General features: G+C 39.4%; 1 protein-coding gene across 1 annotated transcript in view; it reads right to left on the bottom strand.

Annotated features, from left to right (window-relative positions):
* Positions 1-13,754, bottom strand: part of TXLNB (taxilin beta) — a gene marked incomplete at its 3' end in the record, with an annotated part of 34,239 nt that extends 20,485 nt beyond the window's left edge. The window contains exons 1-3 of the mRNA XM_082855555.1: positions 13,302-13,754; positions 6,692-6,783; positions 1,206-1,376 (exon numbers count right to left, since the gene is read on the bottom strand). Of these exons, the coding sequence (XP_082711681.1) occupies positions 1,206-1,376; positions 6,692-6,783; positions 13,302-13,740 (702 nt within the window). The 5' untranslated portion in view covers positions 13,741-13,754. The remainder of the gene's footprint in view (positions 1-1,205; positions 1,377-6,691; positions 6,784-13,301) is intronic.
* Between the last annotated feature and the right edge of the window lie 2,913 nt (positions 13,755-16,667).

Below are 16,667 nucleotides of genomic sequence, written 5' to 3'. Positions count from 1 at the left end.
TCTGTCTTTGAATGCTGTCCAAAGAGATCAAGCCACATCATTCCATCCACATCATTAAAGGAAACTTAACTTTTATCTCCTTACTATACAACGCTACTGAAAGCCAGGAGATTTATGTAAGCACAGAGTGCTATTACTTGATTACATATCTGAAGTTGAGGATGATGACCCCATTCCCATATAACCTGGGTTTCGATTGTCCCAATGCAATGATTAAAGAGATGTCAGAAGCCCATCTCCTACAACTCGTAATTTGAGAGTTAGAGTTCATCACACTGGCCTCTCATTTCCCAGATACCGGAAAACAGTTTTGGGATATGAGGAGCCATTATCCTCTTCCATTTTTCTTCCTAACTCCATTGTAAAAACTTAGCAATGATCTTAATCTCTCTGTTTCTTAAAGTATCTTCTTTTAAACACGTGTAATAATAACTATCTCACAAGAATATTGCTAATTAATTCTTGTTTGTCAAAAGCTTTAGGATCTTCAGCTGGAAAGGGGATTGTGGATGCATGCAGTATTATCTTGGAGAGCCCTGCATCTTGCTTCACTGGATGGAGCTAGTGTCTGTGTGTAATCAAATTAACCACACTGCTAGAGGCTTACGCTGTAATTAATGAAACCCATGCAGACTGACTGAAGTGATCAGTCTATTATTTTTAGATTGAATAATTAAGCTTGAAGAGCTTCACTGTTTTTTCGAGTAGCTTCTTTTTTCAGGTGACTATTGACATTTTAGCTCTGAATCTTGCCTTATTCTGTCAGTTAGCTTTGTGTCAATTTATTTCATGTCATGCAGATTTCATTATCGTACAAAAAATGTTGAATTTTTATAAATTTATATTTTAAAGAGTAGAACTAAGGCCTACCTTAAAAAACAAAACAAAACAAACTCAACATAAGGAAGAGGAATGGCACACATTTTACTAAAGGTCTCCTCCACATCAGGTACTATGTGAGCACCTTACATGTGTGGCCTCATTTAATTTTTCCCTGACCACGCAGCAAAGTTGGTATAATCTTCATTTTATGGATGAGGTAACAGGCTTGGGAGGTAAAAGTTACAGGTGAGCAAGTGGCAGGGCTAGTATTTGAACCCAATTCTCTCTGATTCTAAAACTCACACCCTTACCGTAAGTAGCAGAAGCCTGTGCCTACAGAGCATGCAAGAAGGTGTGTTATGTGGGGCCTCGGTGACACATACCTTCAGTGTCTTGTTGTGTCTCTGCAGCTCCCGGCACAGACCCTCCAGTTTGCTCCGTGCAAGGATAGCTTTGCTGTGTTCACCTTGTAACTGGTCCTTTTCTTTTTGGATCTGTGCCTGTTTCTTCTGTAGGAGTTTTAACTTCCTTTGCTCAGAGCGATGCTCATCCAGCTGGATGTGGGGATGCAAATGTGAAAGAAAACGGCAGGGATCTCTGTTGAGTTGATAGAAAAGGACCCAAAGAGGAAACGCCTAAAGACGGCTGTATGGTTGTTTGGAAAATGTTTTGCTATTATCACTGTCCCTCTGGAATCAAAAGAACTTCATAAATGTTAACTTGGCAGTACTTGTAGATATGGTTTTAAGAGCATAACATTTATGGGTCTTTTTCCTTCATCATTCTTATTATTGATCTCTTTTGCTTTGATCTTCTTGGTGGTCTAGAAACAGTTTTATCTTTCTTGAGTCTAATGAAGTCAGTCAGTATAGAAGCATGTCTCAGAATTCATGATAATGCCTTGCGTTAGGAGGATAGTCAGTGGTGTGTCTGCTTGGTTTACATTTAGTTTTCACAATTCTTTCTCAAGACAAGCTTTAGCAACTATTTTTAAAAGGAAAGTGAAAAGCAGCTTCCTAGCAGACAGAAGATGAAGTCTGTGGTTATGAGAAAGGGGGAGCGGAGAATGTACCCCTCGACTACTTAAGGACTGGTGATCTGTCACCAAAGTTTCAGAAATAGCCACTGCACAACCCAACAGCACACATGGCAAGTATCCTTAACAAGCCTTGCTCTGCCCATCTCCCTCACCCTCTGTACTTATGGTGAATAAACCATGACACTTGTATCTGCTGAGCACAGGTGGGGCCTCTTCTCTCACTTCTCCAGCAGCCACAGCTAAAGTATCGAAATCAAGGGCGGCATGGAGAATGAAACCAATGAACCCCTGGGCTTTCCATCTCGGGATGCTAAAGTTCTGAGGTAGGGCTGCCAGGTAAGATGTAGGACACCCAGTTAAATTTGAATTTCAAATAAATAGTGAATAAGTTTTTAGTAAAAGTATATCCAAAGTATTGCATGGAAGGTACTTTTACTTAAAAAAAAAAATGTTGTTGGTTTACCTGAAATGCAAAGTTAACTGGGCATTCTGTATTTTTGTCTGGTAAATTTGGCAACACATTTTTATGGAAATCTTGTTGGAATGGGGGGAATTGGGGGTTCAGCCTCCAGAGACTAGTGTAGTAGGAGTGTGGATCCCAGATTGATGATCAGTGTGGCCACGAACAAGCTGGAGCCTTTTTCCAGACCCATTTCCTCTGCTGCATTTAGTTCCCTTAGAACCTGAATGGTGCATAGGCCAGGAGGGTACTCATCCTAATAATGACCTTGTTGGCTAATGAAGAGGAAAAGGCCTGGGAGCCTCTGGGTGCTTCTGGACCCCAGGTGCTCCTGGTACCTCGCAGAGCCAGATGCAAATGGATACACACACACAGCGTGAGCCCTGATACATGTCTCAGTTACCCTGTCTTGAAAAAGCATTTGTTCTTTCTGAACTAGATGAACAGGACTGTCACACTTTCTTCAGTTTACATCTTATTTTAATCCTTTCCTCCCTCCCTCCCATCAGCCTGAAATGTCCATGATAAACCCTTGCCAGATTAAGCTGGGGCTATTCATACATGATATTCTATCTTCATACTTCAGGACATTTTTTACTTATTAGTGAGAATTAGCATCAGGAAAAACTAAGTCCATATTACTATAAATATCGATTGAAATTGGTATCCTTCTTGAGGTTCAGTTGGAAAACCAATTATATTTTATTATATATTTCTCGTGCTAACCTCCTGTGGCACCATAGTTATTAGACAGGGGTGAAACTTCTCATACTTGTGTTCATACTTTACATGACCTATTGTCCTTTCTTGACATTTATATGTTGTTATTATTGTTATTGCCGTTTTGGTTCAGACTTTACCTTTGGAAGATTAAACCATTTGTCAGGGTTTCTCAACCTTAGCACTGTTGACATTTGGGGACAGATCGTCCTTTGCTGTGGAGGCTGTCCCCTGCATTGTAGGCTGTTTAGTCGCATCCCTGGCCCCTACCCACCGGATGCCAGTGGCACCCCCAACTGTGACATCCAGAGTATCTCCAGAGACATTGCCTACTGGCCCATGGTTGGCAAAACTTCCCCTGTTTGGGGGAACACTGCCCTATGTGTGGATTTATCTGAGCATCAGGAGGAGGATACCTTGCATGTGTTTCATAAGTTGGAAGAGAGGATTTGTGCTATACCTCACTGGCCATTTAAATGTTCCAGTTTTAAGGCAGGATCATACACATCTGAAATATAGCTAGGTCTGTCTTGCTTTGCTCTAAATAGAACCCCTTAACTTGCTGACGATTTTTTTTTAGAGTGTGGCTAATTTTGTTCCATACTTCAGATTTATGTGAATGCATATGGGGTTTCTTAATGAATGAAAGCAAACATATTGCAGCTGGGTCAACTTCAGTCAAATGCTGGCCTTGTGATTTAATAATACCCTTAGACATGTGTCTTCTGTACAATTCTAACAGGCATATAAGATTTTTATCTGGAATTTCTCTTGTTCTCTCTTTCTTTTTTACTATTAAGTTAAAAAAGTAAAATTAATGCCAAGTAGTTAGTAACGTTGTGACTACTTTTAAATGGAGGAAATTTGCAAAAAATATTTCTTCTAGGTCATTTCTTAATTTAGTCATGAGGTGTCCTTATTTATTAATGAACTTATCCTTATTTATTAGTAAATACAATAGTTGATGATATTACAGGATTTAGAATCTGTAAGGATGAGTGAGCTAGGGTGACAGTTTGATTCACAGCCTTGAATTTAATGATTTATTCTATGTTAACACTTGTATTTCAGACACTCTCTGTATTAATATCTGAATCAGTGAGCAGGGAAAATAGCTTTTAAGTGTCCAAGTAAAAGATTGAAATTCTTCATAATTTTTCCTTTCTGAAAAGGATATGTGATGGTGTTTGGGGGTCAATTTTCTCCTATTCATTTTTTCTAGAATGATATTTTGAGTTTAAAAGTTTATTATAGGGTATGATACAAATGCCAAAGTATAGTAAGACTTGAATTGAGTAGAATTTCTGGAAAAATAACCTCTGTGGGGTTGACTTCTTGGCTAGGAGAGTGAGTGGACTTGGGGAGTTCCTGGAGACCAGGGTGAACAGCCCTGGCTCATGAAGAAAATCTTGGAAAGACTGGGTAAGTGGTTTTTTCCTGATAATCTGCTGTGGGGCTACAGCACCATAAAGAGTAGTAGTCTAGAAAGATGCCCGGTTCATCCAAGTATGGAACATGGCACTAGGAACTAAATATGAATGGCCTTGGTATGAGTGAGTAAATTGAAGGGCAAAGGGAAATCAATGTAGTAATTATTGAAAAGAGCAAGGATGGACAGGTGAGGATGGGGCCAGATTTTGGGGAAAAATATTAAATTTGACACCTACCATTTTATGGCACTGAAATTGCTCATGAGTGGTTAACAGCCAATGTTAAACAAGTTGCAATAAAATTGATACACTAATACTTGCTTTATAAATTTCTACCATTCTTTTGGAAAACAATATGGCCATTAAAAAAAGCATTTATACTGCTTGATTTAGTAATCCCAATTCTGAAACTTTTTCCTGGGATCATAAAAGAGAATGAACAGATCTCATGCATGATGATGTTCACTGCATGAATGTTTGGTAAAACAAACACTGGAAGGAGTCTAAATGTCCCCAAATTAGAGAAACAGTAGATAAAGTCAATTAATGGAAAATTACATAGCTTTGACAAAATATAATTATGAAGACTACAAAGTACATGGGAAAATGTCTGTCCTATGAGCCAAAAAAACAGATACTAAATTATATCCACCTTATGATGGTAGTTATACAAAAGGTATCTCTGAATGTATGGCAGAACTGGAAAGGAAGACAGATAAATCAACGATTGTGTTTTAGATTGTAGGATTAGAGATATTTTTACTTGTATATTCAGCATTTTCCTTATATTATTGTGATGTGGTTTATGTGATTAAAAAAATAAAAGTATTGTTGGTAGAGTTAAGCAATCACTAGTCATTCAGGGTTTCAGAATTTCTCTGGGTCTGTTGCATGACAATTCAGCATAACAGGACGCATCGAGGTACAAGGAAGAAAGGAAAGAATAAATAGGGATCACAGTGCTAAAATTAGAGTAAAAAAAGAAGGAAAACAAGTCACTCACTAAACTCTACTCCATCAGTAGGGATAAGATGCAGCCAGAGACCTGAGGGGTTTGTGGGTCTCAGTTTTGGAGACCTTCTTTAAAAAAAAAAAAAAAAAGGAAAAAATTTAAAAAAGAGAATTATGTTCAGGGCCTCAGAGGGGCCCATACAAGTGAGAGGCACTGACTCTTTAAGCTTCTTTGCTGTAAGGTAAATCTGCCTTCAGGGGCAGTTCAATCTACTGCCTGGAGGAATTGTTTTGTTGTGTGTAGGGGCTTAAGTTTCATTTTCCTGTCACTGCTTCTCCAAAAGAAATAAGAAAGTGGAAAAAAAATGAGGGAAAGAAGCAGAAATGAGAGAGAGGTACATTGCCCAGCCTCACTTGAGAGGACACCACATCTCCTCAGTGGGTCTCGTACACCTCAGGGGTGGTGCATGGACCTCAGGGGTGGTGCACGGACCTCAGGTGCCACTCCTTTAGCCAGTTTTTGTGAGGGTTCACTGAAACTAGGGGGGCTGGCTTCACTAAACCCTCCTCTTTCTTCCAACTGGCCTATTATAAGAGTACTGGCGAGGAGACCATCCACTTCACAGATTCTCTGAAGTCTGGGAGTGGCTTCCCTTCCTGCCAGTGGTCCTACCTTATAGAGAGGGAGACTGCATGGGAGGACCTATAACTGGAAACAAAACAATCCATGTCAAATGCTTTGCCATCATGGGGGACAAGAAGAAGAATGTAGATCAAAGAGAATGAGTGAATGAATCAATAAAGTCATCAAGAATAAATGAGAATGTGTCACAAACTGAGGTGTGGGATTAACTCAACCCTCTGCCTTCTTGAGGGGACCACCCCCTCAAAAAAATCTGTGTACAAGAACCGGATGAAAGTTTGCCTTTATTCTAGTGTATTTCTGTTCTTTTGCAAAGGCAAAAAGAACTTTTAAATATTCACAATTTTTAATTATGATTCTTCCATCTCCCAAATTATGCACATAATTGAAGGTGGAGTAGACTCCAACTGTATCCTCTTTCTTCCTTTTGCTGTTATTCCTCAGTTTTCCTGTTTCTTTTTATTTATTTCTTTCTTTTTTAAAAATTCTGCCTTTATGAATTCTGGCTTTGATTTGTCTGAGGTAACCAGCTATAATGATATACCTGAAAAACTAACAGCATCCTTTTCTGAGCTCTAACCAGAGCTTGAATCTTTCTGACAAAAAGGGCTAATCAAAGAACTTACCAATTCAGCATACTTCTTGAATAAAAAATCAAGCTTTTCCTCAGGAGTTTGCAACTTGTTCAGATTTTGCATTAGCAGATTGGCTTCTTTGCCTTAAAAGAAAACAAAGACCATAAAGACATTTTAAAAAATAAGTGTTGAACTTGATGTCAAATGATAAGAGTTAGAATCTCAGGTTGTCTGCTTGTTAGCTGCTATCCAACCTTGGCCAAGCCACTTCACTTGTCTGAGCCGCAGATGTAATTTTGTTTTTTTTCCCCTGTATGAAGGAATGATATCTATTTTGCAGAATAAGTGATTAGATGAGAAGTTTGTAAAAATGTGTGGTACAGTGTCAGGCTCATGGTAGATTCTCAATAAATGTCTGCTATAAGGGTAGTCCCCAAATTTTCATCCCCAGAATCCATTCTTGTTACTTCCCCCCATGTTCTAAATATTCCAAGGGATTTTGAACATTCTGAAAATATTCAAAAGAATAAAAAACACTGACTTTATGAAAGAATAAATCATCTACTTCCCCGTGTTAATCTAAGAAAAGAAGCAAACCAGCGTATCCAAATATCTGACTACTGTGAAACAGCCAGCATTAATACATGGAGCTGTTAAAATTCCAGCCCAAAGCAGAGAAACATGACAGTTTAGGCTGCCCATGTTTTTGGTATTGTTCCTTTAGTACCTCTTTGCTCTTTTGGGGGGGGCGGGGACCAATTCTCTTGTTTCTGTGCATGAGCCTACTCCATGAAGTTTGGGTGGAATGACTCTGATTGTATTTCCTAACAAGTGGGGAATAAAGTCAAAATACAGAGAAAATGGACCCAAGATGCAGGGCCTTTTTCACAGGCCTTTTTGTGTCTCTCTGGCTGCAGATTTAGCCTCCCTGGGTCTTCCCTTCTCTCACCCAGGCCTTAATCTCTGTTGGCAGTTTCATTTTGTTTCCAGCTGGAGTTTATGTTACATTTAAAAACTCATCTGTTCCTGATTATTTGACAGTGAGCCTCAGATTCTTTCTTTTCTTTCCCCATTGTTCTTCCTTTTGTCCTCTTCAGCTCACACTGCCTGGTTAGCCTTTCTGTGATGCCTGGAAATCTTGTCTTTCAGTGTCCACTGGGCTGAGCATTGTAGGCAGGAGCCAGACCCTGAGGCCTACGTGTATGTACCACTGAATGTATCTTTGTGAACAGTAGGGCCGAGGTGGAGCAGCTTCCCCATCCTCACCCACCTGTGACAGCCACCCTTTCTAATCAGGGTTGGGAGGTCAGACCATACAGTGGAGCCCAAGTTTCCTGATATAAATCTGCTTAAGAATATTAACAACTTTGACAACCTCTCCCCCAAGAACAGCCATGTCTCCTTCACTGGAATTTTTGCTTTCATCCTGGAGAGGCAGATATATCATGGAATTAGGATTGCCAGATGAAATACAGGACATGGGACACACTCGTAGTAAAAAATAATGGTTTGTTTATCTGAAATTCAAAGTTCCCTGGGCAGCTTGTATTTTCATTTGCTAAAACTGATAACTCTAACGGCATCAAAGAATTTTAGGGCTAGAAGGAACTTCAAAGAGCACCCAGGCAACTGGTTAATTTTATAGATTAAGAATCGAAAGCCCAGAGAAGTCCACAGTTACATAATCAGTACTGGCAGAGCCAAGGCTTGAATCCAAGGTTTGTCTACTTGCTCTAAATCACTCCACTCCCATGTGGAATTTTGATGCCAGGGAAACCTAGAGAAATTAAAGGGAACTTTTTTTGAAGAAAGTGACCTCATTCCTAACAGCTGGTTTCATCTATATTTGCCCAGTGAATCAGCTCAGATTAGAGACACAGTCTGAGACAGGTGGGGGTGAGTGGTGTCCCACCAGCAATCCAATATGGCCTGTGGCATAACACTGCCTTTAAACTGGTAAGCTCTGCGCTCCGCCGCCACCAGGCGTGGCCTTGAGTGATTTCTGTAGCAACAGCGACAGACTTGTGTCGGTCAGGCCATCCCCTCACCCTTGTCTTCAGTTTGTGCTCACATGCTGACTGCTGTCCTGAGTTGGAGGATCATCCACTAAAGGCAAGAGCCTGCACTGTTGGTCAGATTTGGCCCAGGACTCCACACAGTGTTTGGCCCACGGCAAGTGTTTAGTAAACCTTGGTAATGATGGAACAAAGCCAACCTGTGCACTAATATCATGTAAGTCAGGTAAACGCTGTCCAGAAGACAACTCTGTGATCAGCTAGAGGAAAGGCAGGTCTTCCCCTCCCCTGTGACATTTAATGTATGCTTAGCATACCTCTCAGTGTGAGTATCGACGTAGAAAACCGTATTGTGTCTTGAGTGAGTCCAGTGGGCCTCTTTTTCTCTCCACATTCAGTATCTTCTCCCCCTTTTGTTTTCTTTAATGATGAGAACAGGTGTTTTTTGTTTTTTTAATTGTCACACTCACTGAGGTGTCTTTCTGCTCTCATATTCTCTTATTTTGTATAGAAGTTTAACATTCAGATGCCTCAGTCTGCCCTTCAAAAATGATTTCAACAAAAAAATCCAAGAAACTGGAGACAAGCATGTATGGAATACATAACTTTGTAACGTCAGAGAGCTTAATTTGTAAACTTCCATTGGTTTCACTGGACTAGAATGCTGTGTGGGATTATGTTGAGGAGGGGGATAGACAGAGACCCACTCATCTTCTAAGAAAGGCTATAATTTACAATTTTAGGAAATGGGGTCATTTGGTGACAGTGTCTGACACAAGAGGAAAAATCGGCTTTATGTGTTTAAGGTGCTAGCAATTTCTTAGCTATAACTGTAAAGAAAACTTTCTTAAAAAGAAAACAACTTTGAGCCTAATAATGAGATTATTCCAGGGAAAACAAAATAAAGCAAAACCTTACAGTAAAAAAGAATAATATCAGAAAAAGCAGTAAGAAATAAATACATCCATTCCCAACTTGGGTCAGAAGAAAGTACTCATCATTTTTCCCAAGACAAATTTTTTTTTTCTCTTACTTCACTTACTCCTCTAAACCCTCCTTTCCTTTCAGGATCTGGCCTAAGTTTGAGCTTCTCTATGAATCTACTCATGGACCCTTCAGTCTCTGTGGATTCCTCTCTCTCCTAAATTCTTCTGGTTTTCTACCATTTCTTCCAGAAAATTTAGTATTTATATCAAAGCAACAGTTTATTTCCTTCTCAGAGTGAAACTAGAAAAAAAATCAAGCTAAAATCTTATAAAATAGACTACCTGGGAAGGTGACCATTCTAAGGCAGAGTAAGTCAATGGCCAAAAAGATTTTAGAAAATCAATGTCCTAGTCAAGATGCTACTCAGAAGGTAGAACTGAAACTCACCTGTCACTGGAAAGATGAAACCAATTAACTGAACTGTAGCTCAATTAAATGCTCCTCAACCAACGTATCAATTATTTTTATGTATCTTTGGCCCTGTAATATTAGTGACTTCAGGGCTGCACCTTGCTTTGTTTATGACTAATCTCACAACCACATCAATTAGTTGAATAATTTTTTGGGGGCAGACTTTAAAACTCTCTAGGCTTTAATTTCCCTCTCAGTAAATCAGTGAGTTGACTAGATAGATTCTGAGCTCAGAATGGACCTGTAGATCAGCTTTGTTTTTCTCGTGGGTTTATGCTTCAAACCTATGAATTCCTACTCAATCAGTTATCAATCTAAATATCAGAAGGGGTATTACATTTTATCATTGTTTTGTGCTTCTTACTACGTGGGACTTGTGCAGCCCACGTAACGCTGACAGAGAAAAGATTAATAAGACACTTGTGAGCTGGAAGATGGGGTGGGGGAAGGAAGGGGGACACTTAGATGTTAAGAGGACATGTCATGGTGCTGTCTAATGTGGAATCTGTTTTTTGTTTTGGTCAATGCCAAGGAGAAAGTGACTCCACCAACTAAAGAGATTTCAAAGTGTTCCCCCAGCTGCTCCAGTGTATAATATGTTAACTGTGGGAGGATATGCAGCCTGTAAAGGAAAAACAAGTCTTGAGTGCTTGGGTTGTAGAGACGTTTCCCAAATATTCAGAGGTGTTCTGTGAAAGATGGGTGTTTTTGGTCCAATAAATTTAGGAAAAGTTGTAAACTGTGCCCATCACTATTGGAGATTTTTCACTATTGTATATATTAGAGGTCAGAGAATTCTGGCAGTTAGGAAACAAGCTTGGTCTGAAATCTCAAATATCCCAAAGTATATACTTTGGAAAATTTGGGGTTATTGAGTCAGAACATTTCAGTATCGCAAATGTATCAATAAAGCAAATGTTATCTGATAAACATACAATAATTAAAGACTCATCTTTGATCAAATATGTAAGCAAAGACTAAAGATATATCTTCAGGTATGGATTGAATGACATACTAATATTCTATAAAAGCTTCAAATAGTTTCTAAAAGAAGACCACAGCCGGCACTTTATATTTTCTCCACATGGGTGGAGGAAGAACTTTCTGAAGCATCAGAACCATTGCTTCTGCAATCTGTTTGTGTCAAAATTACTCAGGGTGCCTTGGCCCCAGTCCAGACCTACCGATTCTGAATCTCTCTGCTCAGCAACAGCATTTTTGACAAATTCTGCATTTGATTCCAATGCACAGTAAGTTTGAAATCATTGGTCTAGACCATAGTGTAGTATCATTTAATTGAAAAATAGCCAAGAAACCTGTTAAAACCACTTGCAGATAATTGAAATGATGTTTAAAATATTTAAATTAGCTTAAAAATATTGTTTTGGGCTTCCCTGGTGGCGCAGTGGTTGAGAATCTGCCTGCCAATGCAGGGGACATGGGTTCGGGCCCTGGTCTGGGAGGATCCCACATGCCACGGAGCAACTGGGCCCGTGAGCCACAACTACTGAGCCTGTGTGTCTGGAGCCTGTGCTCCGCAACAAGAGAGGCTGCGATGGTGAGAGGCCCGCACACCGCGATGAAGAGTGGCCCCCGCTCGCCGCAACTAGAGAAAGCCCTCGCACAGAAACGAAGACCCAACACAGCCAAAAATAATTAATTAATTAAAAAAAATTGTTTTAACCCATAATATAGCTGAAATAGTACAATGTTTAGAAGAATATACTGATAGTGTTCAGAGGAACAGCATGAAAGTGTCAGCAGCTTATACACATGTAATTAGAGTGGACCCACCTGGGCACTCTGATCACAAACATTGGTTCTGATAAACATTCAGTTGAACTTTGGTAACTTATTGAAAGTGGCAGAATTAGTTGTGAAATTTTTTCTTTCTTTAAGAATTTTTTTGATTATTTGGTAAGTATGCAGTTAATACAGACTTTGAAATAACTTATGGAAGACAGAATAGAAACCAAAATTGGTCATGTTTAACTTCACCCCTGCTTTCTTCATACCTATCCCCCCATTATAACACATAGGAATTCCTATGTAGAAGTAGTTTCAAAGTGATAAAGCCAAAGAACTTTCCTGGTTAGGAATACTTAAAATCATTCACCTCTGTGATGTGATTTTGTTTTATCTTAGGGAAAGTTTAACAATGACTAATGTAAAAAGTTATTTCTGAGATGCCTTGGATAGGGAAGAAAAAATAGCTCTGTAACACAGAGCAACTTTATTCTGTTTCCCAGAGTTCCAAAACACTAAAGTGATTCTAATCTTGCACTTTAGAACTTGGTGTTATCTGGGTTAATCTTTATGCTAAGTAGGTAAAGTAGCTGTCTGAATGTGTCCTTTAGCCCTTCTTGAAAGCATTGCCAGCAGTGGTTTCACGCGCCAAAGTGAGGTCCTATGACAGCATAGACATACTTTGGGGTTTACACGTAACTTGTCCACTGGAGTCTGACTCCAGTGCCCATGATCTTTTACTCTCCCACACTGTCTTCCAGAAACGAGTAAGATGGGACCACTGTCTGAATAGATTCTCCCTCCAGCTTGGGAGGCAGGTATATAAACAAATGATTGCTGCAGAAAATTTCATGGAGAACGACGGAAGGTGATGCTAACTCTACCTGGGCATGTCAGGGAATGTGTCACATAGGAGGTGGTGATTGTAGTGAGTGTTTCAGTGAAATTCACCAAGACAAGCAGAGTGATGCTCCTATGTGCAGTAACATGCTCTCACTTATAGCTAAAAAATTAACTCTCTCATCCTTCTTTCACAGCCATTTTTGGTGTTACCAGTCCTCCATGCTCTCCTAACAATTTTCCTGTGCCTGTTGTAGCACTTATCCTATATAACAATTAGTGTACATGTTTATTTTTCTCTCCAGACCTACAGCTCCTTAACCAAAGACTTCTTTATCTTTGTGTACCTCATAAAGACTAGGCATTAGTAAATATTTGCTGAACCAGTGAACTAATGAGAGTAAAATTGTTTTCTGAGATTTTCAACATTCTATAATTAATACATTTCTGAAGAGCTTTGTTAAATTAAAAAATATTTTATATATGTAGTAATGGAACACACTGCTAAGGGGCTGAGGATAAGTACAGTAAGGTACTGGTGATCTGAAGGAAGCTATTGTGGTAAAATCCAGATATGAGATGTGGCTCTTAGCAAGATTGGAGGAAGTGCCCCTTTTTAGGAATAATTCAAAGAAGTCATACATTAGAACGTAACTACTTGCCTAATCCTTTTAGAATTTTCTTCTCCAGTTTTTGCTCTTTATTGCTGACAGGCTCTTTGGATGTGGGCGGCTCTCCAGAGGCCGGAGTTTCTCTCTCCGTCTCTTCAGCGGCCTCCTCGCAGGCCCTGTCCTCATTGTCAGGTGGTGCTGTGTTCTCAGGCTGCTCCTTGGCCGTGGTGGGACCCTCTTTCCCTGCCATGCTGACAGCAGACCCGTACGTGTTAATGATGTCTTCCAGTTGTCGGTTCAGTTCTTCAGAGATATCATGGGCTCCCCGTTCAGGCTGCACACCTGCCTCCTCCTCAGGTGCTAGGAGTGGGGTTGAGGAATCCTGATCATCTTGCTTCTCAAGGCCATTTTGACTGGGCAATACTGAACTGTCCCCCACAGGTGTTGACTGTGGCTCCCCCGGCAGCTGTACAGACTGATTGGTCTCCATACTGGGAGTGGTATCTGGTGGTAAGCACAGCCAGCGTTGATGTGGTTAACCCAGTTACAGGTAAATGGTAAGGCTATTCCCACATGGGCACCTACTAATTACAGTTTCTAACATAGAATGAATGTACTTCCACAAACCGTCAATATTGCAATTAGTTGAGTAGGAACAGTGAGAAGCATCTTTCCAAATCGAGTCATACCATTAGCATATTTTTGGTTTTGGTCTTTAAATTCCGATAGTATCTCCTATTACTGATGTTAACAGAGTAATTCAAGATACCGTTTTTCATGGTCATATTTGTCATTTTGCTTAGAATAGCCAGTTTGTGATACCATTCTCTTATATAATTCTATGTAGATTTACAGTCGTTATAAATACATAGATATATACATTTAACGTTTAAATTTGTGCTTTTTTCCCCAAAGTTAAAACATTGAATACAAGAGCCATTGACCTTACTAAAATCATTCATAATGATAACATTCTAAACTCTATTTTAATCCATATTGATTAGTATGGGTCCATTAATATAAATGAATTATTATATTGGATACAGGAGATAACTTGCTTGTCTGGTATTTTCCTTTTCCCAAATGAGCAACATGTAATTATCAATCAGAAAAACACTTTTTATTTTCTGAGGTTCAAACCAACCTCATTTTTAGAATAAGAGAGAATGAGGAAAGGTATAAATTAACTAATGAACTTGTATGGAAACATGGTGATGCTCATAATAACAATTCCTTGAGTTTCTATACCTTTTTGTTCTGATATAAAAACTGACTTTCTTTTAGAAAAAAAACAGATTGCAACTTTCTTGTCTCAGTCAAGGAGCTCTAGGATAACAATACTTTTTAAGAAGTAGAAATGTCTAAAAAGCAGGGAGGGAATGAACTAGGGGAATAATCCAGGTATAATATGGGCTCTTTGGAAATAGGGGGTGAGGAATGGGCTGAGGGTTTCTGGCTATCACCATTTCTAGTGTTGCAGTACCTTTGGCTTAGACCTTTAAGTTATGGTGCGCTTTATTTGTAAATAATATTTAATGGTGATGCTGCTAATTAGCAGCATACAATTACGACAGGGTCCTAATAACACACAGGTTTTGCTGTTGTGGTGGCATGAAAGCGAAAACTAAAACATACTGCTCCATGTGCTATGCAGCTTCCTCCTCTGGTTCTTAGGGCAGGCAATGTCAAATGCTCGAATGCAAACAAGAACAGAAAATTCAATGTACAGACATTGCCGCCTACCTGTGGCCCTCACCAAATACTCATTAACTTTGAAGGAAGTACTTTTTTCTCTCATTTATTTTAATTCACCATCTTTATTATCAAACGATGCAGTAAACAGCTTCATTGTCTTCATCACTGGAATTCTTTATCCTGACCCCTGCTTGTTGGGCACACACATCTATATATAACTTGTGCTTCCCCTGAACTTGGAGAAAGACACATGGCACCTGCTGTCCAGCCAGAAGTTATTTTAAGCTCTTCTAAAAGGAGCCCTGGCCTTTAGCACTTCGTCTTTGGAAATCAAGGGAAGAGAATACTTTTTAAATCAAATTGAAAACAGTAAACATTTATTGGTTTAAATCCATATGTGGGTTTTAAAGTGTTAGGGAGCCTCCTGAGGATGAAATAAAATCTAAAGTAAACCAAACTTTAAAGCAATGAATTTAAAACTGATTGTCCATAGGAATTTTAGTGTGGTTAGTCTAAATGCAAGCGTTTTGTTTGTATTTGATTTATTCTTCATTCATCAGAGGCCATAATCATTGATTTTTTTTATATTAAGTCCATGGATCTCCTTTAAACTCATGCTCCACATTTACTTTAAAACAGCATAACTGAGTTGTTGTAAACCACAGGACAACTCAATTCCTAAAAGTAGCCTCAAGACAAATCCACAAGAGGAAAAAAACAGTCAAAGAACTCTGTTACTTTTAAATTCTCTTTCTATATCAATCAGTTTTACAGCAAGAAATTATTTCTGTTTTATTTTCTATAAACTTCATTGCCCATCTTTTGCCTCCTCTGAGAGAGAATTTTTCACTTGTCCTGGCAGTCCCAACAGATTACCACACACACATCCCTTCCTGAGCAACACATTTTAATTGTAAATAAAACAATGGAAAATTCTTCAACAGTTCACTGGCAGTCTCAAAGTTGCAAGTTTTGAACACCACAAACCGCACCCTACATCATCTCACAGGGCTTGGGGGAGTGTTTTTCATACTTACCAGAAGGCAAGGTGCTAAGCAGAGAGAGAAAGGAGAGGCAAGAGGCAGCAAGCTAGTCAAGCAGCAGCAACAGCAGGAGACAGGCGGGGGCTGAGTTCTTACCAGGGAGAGAGAAACCAAACACACACACACACACACGCAGCAGGAGACCAGGGAGGGGGTGGGGAGGGGAGAGGAACATCCTGTGACACAGCAAGAGAGAAATACACTCAAGCTTTAGTAGCTGTCTCCTGGGCAAATGTCTTAGAAAAGAGAAGCAACTGGTACATCTTATCAGACTCCATGTTTTGTCCTTTAAAAAATATTTAAACTCTCAGTACATAGCCCCTTTGCTAGCGCAGTTTTTCACCATTGTTGTTCTTCGGGGCAGAGATCAGTTTTTCTTATTTCTTGGTTTATTTCCAGTGTGGTCTATGATTCATCTTCTTTTTTTACCACCTTCTTATGCTAGCTTAATTAGTGTCAAGTTTCTTATAGGAATCAAGGAAAAAGAAGAAACATGGCATAACAAAAAGGAGATGGTAGAAACACTTTAATTCTTATGTCATTGTTTGGTTTTGTCCTAAAATTTGAAATAAAAATTTAGACAGCTCTTTTGGCACTGGGTTTAGTGCCATCTTCATGTACAATGCTAATTGGCGTGACCTCAGACCCCACGTCTTACTCAGGTAACTGCCTTTACTCA

This window comes from Leucopleurus acutus (genome assembly GCF_964270905.1).
Source record: "Leucopleurus acutus genome assembly, chromosome: 15".
NCBI classification, from domain to species: Eukaryota; Metazoa; Chordata; class Mammalia; order Artiodactyla; family Delphinidae; genus Leucopleurus; species Leucopleurus acutus.
Note: the sequence above shows the minus strand (reverse complement) of the source record. Positions and strands in the feature narration are given on the sequence as shown.